Source organism: Panthera leo, chromosome B2 (assembly GCF_018350215.1).
Source record: "Panthera leo isolate Ple1 chromosome B2, P.leo_Ple1_pat1.1, whole genome shotgun sequence".
NCBI lineage: Eukaryota > Metazoa > Chordata > Mammalia > Carnivora > Felidae > Panthera > Panthera leo.
The window spans coordinates 107,027,534-107,044,265 of record NC_056683.1 but is presented as its reverse complement, the minus strand read 5'-3'; the positions used below and the strand labels follow the sequence as shown (position 1 = coordinate 107,044,265).

The following is a 16,732-nucleotide window of genomic DNA, read 5'->3' as shown; positions in this document are numbered from 1 at the left end:
CTAAATATAGGATTTTATTATTTAGCTACAAGTTAGGGGTAGGAGCCAAAGACATAGACCCTTCATATTTTTTAAATTTCATTAAATGAAGCATATATTAAATACTTTTGTTTCTTGGCACTGACCTAGACTTTGGAATTAGACTTTGGGTGCTTTATGAATAAAGCATCTTAGAATCTAGAAGGGAGCAATCCTGGCCTTCCTGGTTACAGAAAGAGACTGAAGAACAGAATTTGAAGAATTAAAAGCCTGGAATCTGCACTGATTTCATTTATCTTGATCCATAGATGATCCATAGACCCATAGAATGAAAGGCAAATAAATAAACATAGCCAAATTTCACTGTATTATGAAACTGTATCAACTGTATTATGGATTAGATCTTAATGGATCTTAAATGATGTCTTAGAATGATGATATCTGTTAAACCCTTACAGTAATGAAACTGTTGTTTCTAAATCTCTGGCAAACTAATATTAGTTGCCACTTCTGAAGATGGAATATAGTATCCCCTATTCCATCCTGAGGTTTATTAGAAAAGTGTCTGGCTATAAATGTTTATTTGTGGTTCCTCCATCCCCAGCTTTAAAGGACTTGATATAATGATTTACAGCAGATGAATTTAAGATACCCCAAGAGCTCTAGAGACTACCAAATGTGGCAAGATATAATAGGTCCACACTTTTAAGAAATAACTCTGTAAACAGTAGACATTTATGCTTCCAATACGTATTCCTAAATCCATCTTCATTATCGGTTTCGACAATTAACATCTTCCAGCTGGAATCTGTGTAGAGATTTTTGCGTGAAAATTAGTTAGCTTTAAAAAGAACTAGACCTACCACCAAATTATTTATAGTGACAAAAGTAAAATGAAAATAAAGTGGTTTCAATGTCTATCAATAAATGTACGTTTAAATAGATTAGAGTATAACTGACCCTCAAACAACATGGGTTTGACCTGCGTGGGTCTATGTATATATGGATCTTTTTCCAATAAATACAGTATTGTAAATGTATTTTCTCCTTATGATTTTCTTAACATTTCCTTGTCTCTAGCTAACTTTATCACAAGTAAACAGTGTATAATACACATAACATACAAAATATATTAATTAACTGCTTATATTATCAATAAGACTTCCAGTCAATAGTAGGCTATTAGTAGTTACATTTTAGAGGAGTCAAAAGTTATACATGGATTTTCAACTGCACAAGAGGTCAACCTAACCCCTGTGTTGTTAGAGGTTCACCTATATATCCATTCAGTCAGGTACTATTCACTCAAAAACAATGTACATTGATGGGTATGGGAAAAGTCCATGAAGAATGTGATGTATGTTTAAAAGAACTTGTAGAATATGATTTTTTTAAGTACAGTAAAGTAAATGTATGTGCATACTCACACATCCTAAATGCACTACAATGCTTTCTAATCAGTATTACTAGCCTTTTAGGAGTGTTCCCCAAACCTAATGATAGGTTGCCCCAGTTTACCCAATAAGTGGGTAGAAACTGCATTCAACTTATTTGCAATCTCTTGATAATGTTTAGCAAGGAGATCTTACTGAAAGGACAGCTGGAAAACAGAATTTTAGCATCTTTGGACATGTGGAGCAGATTATTTATGGAACTAGAGAGGCCTTCTCATCATTTACATTTTTTTAATTTTTTAAAATGTTTTATTTATTTTTGAGAGAGAGAGAGAGAGAGAGAGAGAGAGAGATAACTAGCAAGGGAGGCACAGAGAGGGAGGGAGACACAGAATCCGAAGCAGGCTCCAGACTCTGAGCCGTCAGCACAGAGCCCACCGCAGGGCTCGAACCCATGAACCATGAGATCATGACCTGAGCCAAGTCAGATGCCCTACCGACTGAGCCACCCAGGTGCCCCTCACCATTTATATTTTTTGCAAACCCCAACCTCTGCTCCAATCCTACATAGTCAAATACAAGGACAGCAATATTGACAGTCAGAATAAACTAAAATAATAAGTATTTAATTTCAATTCTGTCAAAAGTAACTACCCATAAGAGGGAACAAGGTGGCTAATTTTAAAACATTGTTTTGGTCTTTGGTTAAGAAATTTAATGTGCATATTCTTTGGAGATTTAACCCACATGCTGCTGTTCAGAGGCAGTAAAGCATGAATAGTGAGTTAATTCAATCAAATGGCTGCCCTTTATTAGCCATCATTTCCCTGTGGGTAGCCTTGAGGGAAGTAGTCCTCCCCAGCTGAATTTTGTATGGATGAACTATAGTAGAACCTTGCCTAGTCCTAGAATGCCAGTCCCCTGGGATTATTAGTCCAACTCTCAGTGAGGTCTTAGATGACAAACTTGAAAGATCAGCATTGTGTGAATCTGTTCAGGAAGGAGCCATTTGTAATAAGTGAAGCTGAAATTGCTTAATCTCAAAATCAATTAGCTTTGGGAATACAGTTAAATGAAACAATCGTTCATGAACTTTTCTAATTATTCTTTCCTAATTTGTGCTAAAATCCAAAAGGAATAATATTGGATTATCTGCTCTTTTGAATTAAATATCCCTGTGTGCCTCTCTATTTGCATGCATAAGTAACGCTTTACCATAATATACAGAATGTGGGGAATTTTTTTTCTTCCAAAACTTGCTAACTCCATAGCCCAGAGGAATAACCCATATTCTGGACTTTGAACTTGAAGGGCATTTGTTTACTGATCAGCTAATCAGAAATTATTCAGGCAAGAATCCTCAAGACAATAGTTTATTGGCCCATTTCCCATTGTGTATAGAACAGCAAGCAGTAAGGAAGAGTAGATTGAAAGTCATAGCTAATCAAGACTGTATAACTATGTAATGCTTTGTTTATATATTCATCTGGCAATTTTTTAGAATCAGCTCAGTTCTGTAAATGCTTTATTTGTTTCATTTGATTATAGTAAATAGCCAAATGTATTTTTTTAATGATCTAAACTATATCCGGGCAAACATATCACTTTGGGTACCTCAATTTAAGATTATTTTGAAGAGATATACCATCAATCCAGAACAACCCTCCAGCTACTTGATTCATTACAAGCTCTAGGAGGAGTCAGCAGCACTCCCTGGGATTCAAGTGTGAATAGATTAGCAATATTAGAATGGTAGTTCCTTTCTCTGGATATTAGCCATTCCCAGGAGAGAGGGGAAAAAAGCATAATGTCCACTGCTTATGAGAGCTATGAGGTCAGTAGATAATTATACCTTCTTGTTTTTTATTGCAATAGGATGTGGGAGTATATTAACACTGCTTAATAAACTACACTCAAGTTGTACTCTCTAAAACAACAGAATAGTGTTTCACATTTTCAAAAGAATCATAGTGACTCAGCTTTTAAAGACATGTTTCTAGTTGTGATTGCCAAAATCAGTTATTTTTTGTTGTGATGTTTTATCTTTAAGGAATTATTACCTTTGTAGAATACTGAAAATTTTAATTAAAAAGAATTTTTTTCAATACATTGAAAGATATGTATTAAATAATACTCCAATTTAAAATAGAAGAACTGGGGCTTGGAAGAAACAGAAGTAAGTGAAATTAGAGTAGTACAAAAGTTTGAAGTTCTGTTCCAGGATTCTTTGAACCACATACTTGGCAGCTTCCCAAATCACGTTAATTGCCTTTTTGTGTATACATTTCCATATGCTGACTCATCATTTGGCTTATAATGGTTATAATGCAATCATTATAACAAGATTGGGAATATTTAAATATTCTTCCCTTTTATGCCTACCTGATGGAACTAATAGTTTCTGAACACAAACTGTTATTTTGTTTTTAAATATTTTTCTAAAGTATTATTAGTGTTTAGAAAATAGATAAAGATAAAATAAAGAACACCATGACTGCCTTTAAAATACTGTGATAACAGAACTGAAATTAAAGACATTTTAAATCCCCTACTCTCTCAGATGAGACTGATCTTGACCCAGAGGTCTAGAAAGCTTTAGTGTTTGGAATCATGGGATGCCCAGAGTATCCTGACCCCAGATCAAAGGAGCAGAACTCTCTCTGCACTCATTTGCCTTTGTCATAAACCCACCATTTTGATGCCAAATGCTCAACGTTTGTATATATCAGTTTAGAAATTAGAGCCATATAAATATATTGATTCCTCAATAGACTTAAAATTTAGAGACCTTAGAAATCATTCTATGAGTGTCCAAAACTGGTTCTGATTCAGTACACATTTGCGGTACAAACAGGCAGCCATTTCCCCCAGTACACACATTTTTTTAGCCGTTATGGCTTATGTTGTGTGCCCCACACTCTTCCCCAGACCAATCTCTAGTCATTGCAGGTTTGCCTAAGAAAAGGTAAGTGACCTTATTAAATATCTAGATAAAACGATACTCTCTCTGACTTCTTGAAATCCTTCTCTCACTTATATTAAACAGCTAGCACAACTATTGATCTTACAGTTTTACTGAAATACATTAATTCTGTAGGTTGAAAGAATGGTAATCAAAGCCATTCTTTCATATAAACATACCATGTATTCTAAACCCAGCTTTCTTCCTGTTAGCGTGACATATCCTTTGCTAATGCTTTTACTGTTCTTGCTTCCTATATAATTAAACAGTGATAGAGAAGTGTGCTGATTTCCTTCTGATATGAATGTGCAAAGGAGAAAGAGGGAATATATATAATCCTTTTTAAATCTTAACTTTTTTTAACATATTGAAATTTTTTCAGTGTGTCTCTGATTTTCTCTTAACCACATTAATAGCAGGGAACAAACACATGGAAACAAAAGTAATTTGAATTTTAGATTAGTACATATATACTACTTGAGTTTTCCAGGTGAGAGTGCTGCCACACCCTCATACCCTGAACTGAAAAGAACCAGTCTTTGAAGATCTGGAAACTGGGCTGCATTCCTAGCACATTGTCTTTCTCCCCCTCTAGGACAAAGTCCTCATTCCCTCTTACCTTGATATTGTGGCTTTGATTTTAGTAGTTTCTATAGAACATAGAAACTTTTGCTTTTGCTTCATTAGGCTTATTGACTCTGGTCAGTGATGGAATGGTTGGAATTTAAAAACATATGACAACAAACTAATGACCAATTACTATGTGCACTTGCCATATGTTAATAAAATTTGAAAGTAGTTGTTCATCCTATTTGGATGATTGGCTATTGCTTTCATCTAAGCCAGCTATGAAAATAGAAACCGATTTACATTCCTAGAACTTAATAAATGTAAGGCATTTTTAAAAATAAATAAATGTGTGATTTTCAGAACTCTTTTATTTCTGTTTACTTTTTTATTATGTTTACTATAAACCTGTGTTAGAAGATAAAATCTAGGTTTTGCTCTAAAAAGAAACAGAGCAGGGAGGAAATCTAGGGGACACCAAGAGCAGTATTCAGATGGAGTCAACTTGGGAAGGGAGGAAAGTGAGAAATCCATAAGCCTCCAAGACCTGGCCCAGATTGAACTTCGTAGCCTTCTCTTCCCTTCCCTCTACTCACCAGTATCAGGAGCTTCTTCCAGTTCCTGGCTAGCCCTTCTGTGTGCTCTCAATATGTGGATGCTCCCTCTCACCATTCTTCCTCACTAAATCTTATTCATTCTTCAAGAATCACTGGGGAGTCTCCTGCTTAAGAAGTCTTCCGTGCCCCTCTGCCATGTAGGATTATATGTCCTGGCTCTCAGGTCTCAGAGACCTTTTCACACATCTATCCTGGCACTTACCATATTTAACTGGAATTACCTATGCCTAGGTCATTCTCTCATATTATACTATAAGGTCTTTAAGGAAAGAGTGATCATAATCATCCTTTAACCCAATGCCATACATAGTCCCTGGCAAATGGTAGGCATGTAATAAATCCACATTTGAACAACAACCAAAACGTGGGTTTTCAGCTTTCTTCAAGGGGATTTATTGGTAAAATCCTTGACTTGACTCTTTATTTCAAATATCATGTAAGTCTTGACGTTTTAAATGGTGCCGCAAAAATACACTGTGCCCAAGAGTCTGACCATGTCTCCAAAGTTATTTTATGTGTATTTGTGTGTATGTATATTTAGGATTAACTCTTTTTAGAAACCATTTCTCCCAGATGAGCCATGAGGCAATAATTTTGGGAGCTCATGCCTTTTGACCTCTTTCAGATTTGAATTTCATAATTGTGTTGAACCTAGATTAAATGGGTCAGAGAATAAGTGAGTGCTCTGGAAAATATACTTAGAAAATAAGTAAAATAGTGTAAGGGAAAACAAAAGAAAGAAAGTAGTAAGTGGAGGGAGGGTTTGGGGAAAGATTCAGTGAGTTTATAACCAATGAATCAATGAAATGTATATCAAAGAAAAACTTTAAATATAATGTGAATGTCTATAATAGTCCATGGAATCTCAGGCTGAAATTAATTAAAATGTTGGAAGGCTTTATGTGGGATTTGGGATATGTTTATATTCCACTTGGAATGGGTATGTATCTCTATATGGCACCTGTTCCTTCCAAAATATTTGTCTGTTCTTCAACAGCAAGGACATAGCAACTTTTTTCTGACTGAAGTCTACATTGATTTTCAGTTTGTAGATAAGAGTCAAAGCCTGAAACCAATAGCCAAAGCCAACAATGCTGGATATTTTTAAATATCCAGAGTGGACTATCAGCTGAGATGCCATTATTCAAAAGCTGTCTCTTTCACTTCTGTTATTTAGAGCTGCAAAAATTGGCATTAGTCTGACCCATAACTCTTCAATCTCCTCTCTTCTTTAGTGGGATTGGAAGGAACTGGCCCTGGGCCTCAGGAGGCAGCAGTATTTTGGCAGAATTCGGAACTCTGCATTTGGAGTTTCTACACTTGAGCCACTTATCAGGAAACCCCATCTTTGCTGAAAAGGTGAGATCCTCCAATATACCTTGCATTGCAAAGCTGCACTTGTGAGAAACAATATCCTCTCCTGGACGATTTAGTAATTTTGGATGTGGAAAAGAACAACCAAGTTTAATATAGTTCTTTATGATGTTTTGTTACACGCGGCATTTCATTTTACCAAACAGTAATCCTGCAGCCTTTTTATGGCGTCTTCTAACTCTGTGTGAGGCAGCCTGTGATACATGTCTGCTTCTCTACACCTCAAGCAAGTCTCTTCACCTCTCTGAATTTTTTCCTTATCTAAAAATATATAGGTGTTGTGTGGGACTGTATGAACCACGTATGTGACTTTTTAAACTCAAAATATAAATTAAATTTGAGGTAGCAGTTGAATCTATTTCTAATTTGCAAGAAACAAACCCATAGATATTTGGGTAAATTTATATTCAGCCCAACACTTCTGCCCTAAGCTTTCACCCCATCTCTCAGCTCCCCTTTACAGCAAGATTCCTTGGGAGGGTTGTCTCTGTTATCCCCTCTTCTTGTGTCCCACTATCTTGAACACTTTCCAGTCAGCATTTCTCCCTGCCACACCCATCTCAGTGACCAGTGAGCTCCACATTACTAGGTCTGGTGATTATTCTCACCTCCCAATTTCATCACCCTCTCGGCATCTGATGCACTTGGTCACTTCTCCATGAGACACTGATGGGGCTGCAGGCTTATGGTGCTATCCTGGTTTGCCTCCTTCCTCAGTGGAGTGCTCCTTCTCAGCCTCCTTTGTTGGATCTTCCTCAGCACCCCAATCTCTAAATATCCGAAAGCCCCAGGACTCAAGCCTGGGCCTTTTTATGTTCACTCTCTACATTATTTCATCCAGTCTCATGGGTCTACATGCTATCTATGTGCTGTTGACTCCAAATTTGTAATTCCAGTCCCAACATGTCCCAGACTCTCTCTCCAGCATTTCCACTGAAAGATCTAAAAGAGAGCTACTACTTAAAAAATGCCTCAGACTCAACCCCCAGACCTGTTCTACCTCAGTCTCCACTATCTGAATAAATGAACCCCTCCGTTTACCCAGTGGCTCAGACCACTAATCGGAGGTCATCCAGGCTCAGGCTCCTCTCTTTTTGATAGACCTTAGGTCGAATCCATCAGAAAATGATTTGGCCCTGTTCTGTGACTCTGCTGCTACCCTGTTCCAGGGATCTGTCTTCTCTCACCTGAACTCCGCCGTACCCTCAGTCACGCCCATCCTGCAAGAGCACCAGACTTAAATGGCTTCCCATCACGCTCGAAATAAAATAAGCCCTCATTTTGGCCCACAAGGCTTGCATGTGGCCCTGGTTACCTTTCTCCTCTGCTTTCTGACATTCTCCCCTTTGCTTCCTCACCTCCAGCCTCAGTGGTCTTGCCAAACCCACTTTCTCCTCAGGGCATTTGTACTTGCACCTCCCTCTGCCTAGGTTGCTCTTCCTCCAACTTTCCGCATGGTTGTTCGTTTGATTCTTTAAGTTCCTGCTCAAATCCCCTCACGTCAGCCTCCCCGGCCACCCCTGACTCAGCGTGCAGCCTCACCACCTCACATCAGTCTGTCTCACTGCTCTCTATAATTTTTTCACAGCCTTTATCGCCACCTTGACATATTTATGTGTTTATTATCTGTCTCCTCCCACAAGAATGCAAACTCCAAGAGGGTAATGACTTTGTTTATCCACTGATATATCCCTAGTTCCTTCTATGGTGTCTGGCAGATCAGTGTGACTGTATTCACTTACTGAGATTATTTTTGTAAGCCAGTGGCGACTGTCTTTGTTCTAATTCTAAATTCTTTCCTAACATGGAAAAATGTAATGAAGAAAGAGAAGAATGGCACCAAAATTGTTTTTTAGATTTTCATAGTAACATTTCATTTTCTGTTGTAGGTAATGAATATTCGAACAGTGCTGAACAACCTGGAAAAACCACAAGGCCTTTATCCTAACTATCTGAATCCCAGTAGTGGACAGTGGGGTCAATGTAAGTCAAAAGATTAGACTTGTTTTAGCTCTTTATGGTATCCAGCACTGTTCTAGTAACAGAGAGAAGGAGCACAAAAAAGCACAAATCTTTTTGAGGAATGTTTCGAAAAGGGGAAAGTGGGCATGGTTCCTTTCATGAGTCTCTTGTAAGACAGGCTGTGTTACCAGGGAACTAGGTGGCTTATTTTTCCTGGGTAACTGTGAGCATGATGACATTGTAAGGACATTTAAATTATTAATCAGGAAGGGAAGATCTGATCAGGTTGTGTGGGGATGTTAGCCTATAACAAGCTGGTCATGTGGATAGAAGAAAAAATTGTTCCTTTGTGCTATTAACTATTAGCGTTTTGTACAAGAGTAGTTGGATCATTCTACTTTGTAGCGTTTTCTTTTTTTCTTTTTTGGCTACAAGATGAGAGAGGAACCTGAATCTTTAAGGGTTAGGAAATTGAAAGAGCAAACAGGGTGTTTTCTCTACTTAATTTTAAGCCAGCAGATAAAGGTTTCTTCCCAGTAGAATTATCTTCAGATTAGGAGAAAGTATTATGCAAGAAGCCTTCACTTCACATCCCTTAAGGACTTTGATCAGTGTTACGAAGATTCAGAGTAGTTGAAAGAAATGTTCTTAAGTTGATTTGGAGAAAAAAACCTGGTAGATTAACGCAGCAACTAAGAGCAAGTGTAGAATACTAAGTGAGGTGCCTAACTGTGCTGGGGATATTAGCAATGCCTTACAATTTAATTCTAATTTGAGTATTTTCTTTATATTGAAAATTATATTCTTAGATGATTGTGCCTCACCCTTACTTTAGAAGTACTTTTCTCAAAGAATAATTTAGTAGGGGAAAAAATGTGCTAAAGTCTGTGTTTGTAATGCCTATGGAAGACAGGCATCTCAATGCTGTTGAGACCACAAGACCATAATCATGGTTGCCACTTAAACTAAGTGTGGTCTACATATACTGGACCTTTCAGGAGGTCCACAAGGTCAGAGCTATTTTTATATTAATACTAAGGCTTTCTGCCACCTTCACTGTGCTGATATTTGCACTTCTGTTGCAAAAGCAACGGTGGGTAAAACTACTGAAGCCACAGAGAGAACCATGGTAGAGGAGCCAGAGAGTACTAATCATTGTATTCCTCATCGACAATAAGAAATAAAAATATGCCAGAGGCACTTATGAATAGTTTTAAGGAAAAAAATTACCTGTTAAGTTTATTTATTTATTTTGAAAGAGACAGAGACAGTGCAAGTGGGGGAGGGGCAGAGAGAGTGGGAGACAGAGAATCCCAAGCAGGCCCCTCACTGTCAGCACAGAACCCATGGGGGACTTGAACTCATGAACCGTGAGATCATGACCTGAGCCGAAATCACAAGTCAAAAAAAAAATTATTGAGTCTGGTAAATCTCAGCCATTGAGTACACTTTTTTGCTGCATAATAGAAAATAGTGTTTGCCGCATAGAAAAGCACTCGTGTGATTGTTCAAGTTGCAGACTGCACCAGCCATCGATTGCTCCGTGCAGTACCATTTTTACTTGAAAGAACAACTGAAGACACACTTTGGTTGTTCAGAATTGGGTAACTCGTAGACATGTTCTCAAAAACGAGCATGTCACTTCAAAGAAAAGTGATGGTGTCGGTGCCATGACAGAATTTGAGTTTCTAAATGAAAATTAGAATTTCAGGAAATGTGTATATGCCGCCATGACCTTGATGCCTTTAACCAATACTTAGAGACATTTATGATGAGATTGGTGTTCATATTAATAAATTCAGTTTTTGGATACCGTATAGTGAACTGTGCAGCATTCAGAAGATTCACATAATTCAGTGAACCAGTATTTTCCAAATGACTAATACATGCAATTAAAGAATCATGTCAGAAAGAAGAACCATTCAAAGTGCAAGATAGACCAATGGATTTTAATGTAACAGTACAAAAATTCATTGATGTGATTTCTAATTCCACCTTACAACCAACCTTTAAAACCTTTTTAACCTTTGGGGCACCTGGGTGGCTCAGTTAAGCGTCCAACTTTGGCTCAGGTCGTGATCTCACGGTTTGTGAGTTCAAGCCCCACATCAGGATCTGTGCTGACAGCTGGGGGCCTGGAGCCTGCTCCGGATTCTGTATCTCCCTCTCTCTCCGCTCCTCCCTGCTTACACACTCTCTCTCTCAAAAATAAATAAAGATTAAAAAATTTTTTTTGACATTTTTAACCTTTAAAAAACAATTTGTCAAGTTTTATTTTAGTATCAAAGAAAAATGTCCATACTTATCTAGAAAGATTCTTTAAATACCTTTCCCTTTTCCAACTATGTAACTGTGTGAGGCTGAACTTTCTTTGTGTATTTCCACCAGAATGACATACAGTAGTGGACTGAATATACAGCAGATACGAAAATCCAGCTGTCTTCTGGTATAGCAAAAATTTAAAAGATTTTCAAAAATGTAAATCAGTGTCAGTATTTTCACTGATTTTTTTCTTTTGTAAAATATAACATGTTTATGAAAAAAAACTTTGTTAATATAATGGTTGTATTATTATTTTAAATGAATAAAATATTTTTAATTTAAATATTTTAAATCTAGTTTCCAATATGGTAGATATTTATAGATATTACATAAACAAGTTATTTGGAGTATTTCTTAATTTTTAAGAGTGTATGGGGCGCCTGGGTGGCTCAGTCGGTTAAGCGTCCGACTTCAGCTCAGGTCACGATCTCACCTTCCGTGAGTTCGAGCCCCGCGTCGGGCTCTGGGCTGATGGCTCCGAGCCTGGAGCCTGCTTCCGGTTCTGTGTCTCCCTCTCTTTCTGCCCCTCCCCTGTTCATGCTCTGTCTCTCTCTGTCTCGAAAATAAATTAAAAAAAAAAAAGTTAAAAAAAAATTTAAAGAGTGTAAAAGGGTACTGAGACTAAAAGTTTGAGGACCAGTAGAGTATTTGAAATAAAATAGAATTTGAGTTGCTTTCTGAGTACAAGGACCAGAGAAGATTCTCTAAAAGGACAGGTAGTTTTAGCATTTTCCTTCTCATGAATGATTTTAAAAATTGAAAAAAAAAATTATCTTTGATTGACTCTTTTCTTCCTGTGATTTAGAAGCCACTGTGAAGAGGGACAAAAAGTATCAGTTGTACTGGAATATTCCAGCTTCACCTTCTGCGTTACCAGTATATTGTGTATTTGGCCATGTTTCCCGGTACAAAGGGCCCTTTATATTTGGATTGCTTATGGGCCAATTTCCTGATGGCAAACAAATAGGGTTGATGAGTCTCATGTCCGTTTCGCCTCCTGCACCTCCATCCTGTGTTCCAGCCACAAGGGAGACCAATTTGTTTTTTTCATTCTTTAATCAAGGCCTGCTTGGGCATATCCAGGTCCTGGTTTGTGCTGTTTCCTCGGCCCTTTACCTCTCTTCTGACTTTGCCAACATCCAGCTCAATTGCCCTTTCTTCTGGGGGACCTTCTTCTTCAAGACCCTGGTTGTAATTTGTTAGCACCCACTTGCCTTCTACTCACCCTCTTCTTCCCCTGCCCCAACACTTTGAGTGCTTTCCTATCATTGTCTTTTTCAAAATGATTTGTATACATCCCTGTTCCTAGGGACCCAGAACTTTTGAGGCCAGTGACTTTGCCTTAGTGATGTTTGTTAGCCCAGCACACTATATCTTGCACCTAGTAGGTGTTTGCTTACTTGAATTTTGTGAATCCTCATGCACTGTGTATCCAGTCTGTCTTTCTGTCTCTGCTTTTAATAATGGTTCTATTTATTCTCCTTTAACAGTTGTCCCTGCTCCTCAGTTGTGGCTGAGAGACAGCATCAGGTCCTGGTCACTGATAATATAAAGAGATCTTGCAACTGTTGAGGCCAGTTGGGACTCTGTGTCTATAGACGGAAAATTATCATTCTCTCTTGATTAATATACATATAGTGTCACTTGCATCATTGGGGGAATGCTTTGAGAAGTTCAGATTCAGATGAAGTGTACAAATTATTAAACATTAAAGATACTGAGTATTTAATCCTTTTTGTCTTGATTCTTTTGCTACTCGTTTTATCTCTTTAAGTATTATGAATCCTTTTATGGGACCTATTCCTCTCAGGAAGGAAAGAGTAAATTGCCTTCCATAGAGAAGAGCATAATATTTGAGTGACCGTAGTACACATTACGTTTAGAACACTTGGGAATAAAAATACCATATATGTTCTTTCTAGAAGTGGGCAGTCCCTTCCTGCTGATAAAATCGAGCATGTTCTGTCCCACACCCACTAAATATTTACACAGAATTCTGTTGCCAACACAAACAGTCCTCCAGACTGGGGGAAACTTAGTGAGTGATATTCTAAGTTATCAAAAAAGCTTGCTCTTGTTTCTCCTCTATGTTCCTTTATTTTGATTCTTTCCAAATATGAAAAATCTATAGGCAGGAAATAAAAATATAGAAAATTATCTGGTGTTTACCAAAATTAATTAAAGCAAATATATTGTTATGTAACCCTTTTTCCTTTTTTAAAAATCATCAAATGCCCAAACTTGCTTCTTCCGTCCATTATAGAATCATAACCCGAGGGGGAAGAAAATGAAGCTGCTTCTGGCTGTTAGCTTTCAACTCTCAGTGCTTGAACTCTGAAGGGCATGTCTGGATCATGGCCATCATTTCCTATTACTTCATCTAGACCTTGTTATTTTGACAGTAACCAGACAGTGATTTGCTTTACCATGCATCACTTGCATTTGTCTCCTGCAATCATGTTTATAACAACAGGGCTTGTTATTGATGAGATAGTACTTAGTGTATTTAGTTTGTAAATGTCAGAGGTTTCTGTGGTAATTTATTTAGGAAATTGCAAAGGTCACTTCAAACACTGCTGTTTCAAGAATCAGCCTTACTATTGTAAAAACACTAATGTTTACATCAAAATTAAAACTGTAAATCTGGACATTCTTACAATAATAAAAATCACATATTTCACTACTTACAAATATAGCCCTGATTGGGTATAGTCCTTACAAGAATTTTGCTTTGTTCATCAATTGTTTACTGAGTACCTGCTATATGCAAGCTACTTTCAGGGGCTGATAATGGACCAGGCAACATGGTGGATCTAGTCCCTGTCCTCCTGGATCATGATCTTGTAGAGAAGACAGAGAAGAAATTCCACCATCTTTTGAAATTGCCAAGTGTAGTAAACACGTGTTATCAAAAAGTGTATAGTGAGGGAACCCAGTGGGTGAGGGTCAGGGAAAGAAAGCATCTTTGAGGAAGCAACATTTGATCCTAGACATGAAATATGAGTAAGAGTTACTACTGAAAGGGAAAGGAGTCAGGGAACGCACATCAGGCCCAGAGAACAACGCCTTTAGAATTCCTGCAGTAGAGCCTGCTGGTTTCAAGGGAACAAAAGAAGAGCCATATGGCAAGAGGATAGAAAGCAATCAGAGCAGAATTGATGGTAATATGGGGAAGATGGAGACCACGCAGGGCCTCTCAGTCTCCGAAGACCCAGGATTTGAGTCTTTGCCATTGAAGGCTTCCAATTAGGGATGATCCAGTTCACATGTCAAAAGGGTTATTCTGGTATTAATGGGGGAATAGTTTGGAGTGGCACTACCATTAGAACTCGGTGTGATGATGGAAATGTTCTGTATCTTTCCTGTGCAGTACAGTAACCAAGGACCACATGTAGCTGTTGGGCACGAGTATGGCTGAGGAACTGAATTATTTTCTTTTCTTTTAATTAATTTAAATGTAAACAGCTGCATGCTATCGGAGTAAAACGGGCCAAATAATTGGGCACTGAAGCCTTGGAAGCAGGGGCTATTGGTAGCTTCATCCAGGATCATATTGGTGAGGACAGAGGAGTGGATGGATTCAGGAAATATATAAGAGGTGAAATTAGTAGAGTTCAGTAGCTCACTGGATATAGGGAAGAGAGAGAGAAGTGAAGAATGACTCTCTGATGTCTAACTTGCACAGTTGGGAGGATGATGGTGCCATGTTAGTGAGACGGGCACCAACGGCAGAAGGTAAGGTTGAGAAGGACAAGAGAATAAATTCAGTTTTAACCTGTTTAATCCTGTCCCCGCATAAGCCTCCAAGTGGAGTTGTTAGGTAGGTGTTAGGAGAAAATTGTCTTGTTAGCTGTGTAAAAACGGGTTCACTTTTATATGACAAAGTCAACACAAAGGTCTTATTTTAAAAAATAGTTACGTTGGGGTGCCTGAGTGGCCCAGCCGATTAAGCATCCAACTTTGGCTCGGGTCATGATCTTATGGTTTGTGAGTTTAAGCCCTGCGCTGAGCTCTGTACTGACAGCTCAGAGCCTGGAGCCTGCTTCGGATTCTGCGTCTCCCTCTCTCTCTGCCCCTCCCCCACTCTCGTCTGTCTCTGTCTCCCTCTCTCTCTCTCACTCAGAAATAAACATTCAAAAATTTTTTAAAATAGTTATGTAAACTAGGTTTGAGTTACGAAACTTAAAATGCATATTTCCAAAATAAGCCTGTTTTATTAGTGCTCAAATTCTCTATGAATTCTAGAAATGATATTTCAAATAGATTATGTCTCTGTTTTTGTAGGTAGATATGCTTGAAAAATTAAAGTATTAATTCAAGCAGTAGGCAAAAGAATACATTCAGTGTCACAAGGTAGAGAGCAAGAAGTTCCAGGTGCGAGACCGTGCATGGGCTGTGGAGTCAGATGGCACTTACCAGTGATGCAATCTCATTTAGCCTCACTAAGCCTTAATTTTTTTCACTTTTAATGAGGATACTTACCCTATAAGTTACAAAATTGTGGTACTATATGTAGTAGATGTGGCATAATAACTGGCAGTAGGGGAGGATTGTAGGAATGGAGTGTTAGGAAGAACGTCTCCTGCCCTGTCTTCTTTGTTACTGGCCTCCCTCAAAGGATTTTGACCTTATAGGTTGAAAACACTAGAAACTTTATCTAATCATCATCATCATCATCATCACCATCATCATCATGAAAGAGTCTGAGGAGCTTCATTTTATCATATGCCAGTCCTTTTTAAGATTAGTTAATACTCATAGTATTTGACATACTTTAGTTATGTTAGTGAAAGCTAAAGCAATTAAAAATTTATTTGAATATATACCGTGAAATATTTTAATTTGGTAGTTTTAACTAGAAAAACAGATTTTAGGAATTGAGGTTGATTACGTATTTTTTATCTTCATGTTTACAAAACTACCCTGGTAATTATTTAGAGTATATCACATTAGTTAACAGCACATCTGCTCGGTTCAGAATATCTTTCTGAAAACAAGAGATTTGTTGGAATTTAAATGTAACATCGAGTTGCAGTTGACGTAGGCTTTTGCATCCTAGTTACTAATGTGATTTTGCTGCATTATCTGAGTTAAAGCCTGAATCACTCTAAAATTCATTTTCCTCTCTTTGCAGATCATGTATCAGTTGGAGGACTCGGAGACAGCTTTTATGAATATTTGCTAAAGGCGTGGTTAATGTCTGACAAGACAGATCTAGAAGCTAAGAAGATGTATTTTGATGCTGTTCAGGTAAGCCCAATATTTAAATCATCTTTGCCACTAAAATAACTTACAACTTGCATATTAATCAGCATTTAATGGGAAATGGAATACCACATGAGTGAATTACAAGGTATTTCCAGTTAGGCTGAGTTCAGTGTCTGCTAATATAACAATAGTAATCACACTTGGGTTTCATTCTAACGGGGCAGTTGAAAGTGTTTTATTTTGCATGAGTCACAAAATCATGAGGAGGAATAAATCCTAAATTGTATTCTGAAAATTGACAAAGTTAAAACTGCCCAAGGAGTGTCTGGGTGGCTAAGTCGGTTAAG

The 16,732-nt window shown here is 37.8% G+C and overlaps 1 protein-coding gene across 1 annotated transcript in view; it reads left to right on the top strand.

Annotated features, from left to right (window-relative positions):
* The window catches only part of MAN1A1 (mannosidase alpha class 1A member 1), a 161,809-nt gene that overhangs the window by 127,252 nt on the left and 17,825 nt on the right, over positions 1 to 16,732 (top strand). The window contains exons 6-8 of the mRNA XM_042939715.1: positions 6,755 to 6,878; positions 8,783 to 8,876; positions 16,312 to 16,427. Coding sequence (XP_042795649.1) covers positions 6,755 to 6,878; positions 8,783 to 8,876; positions 16,312 to 16,427 — 334 coding nt within the window. The remainder of the gene's footprint in view (positions 1 to 6,754; positions 6,879 to 8,782; positions 8,877 to 16,311; positions 16,428 to 16,732) is intronic.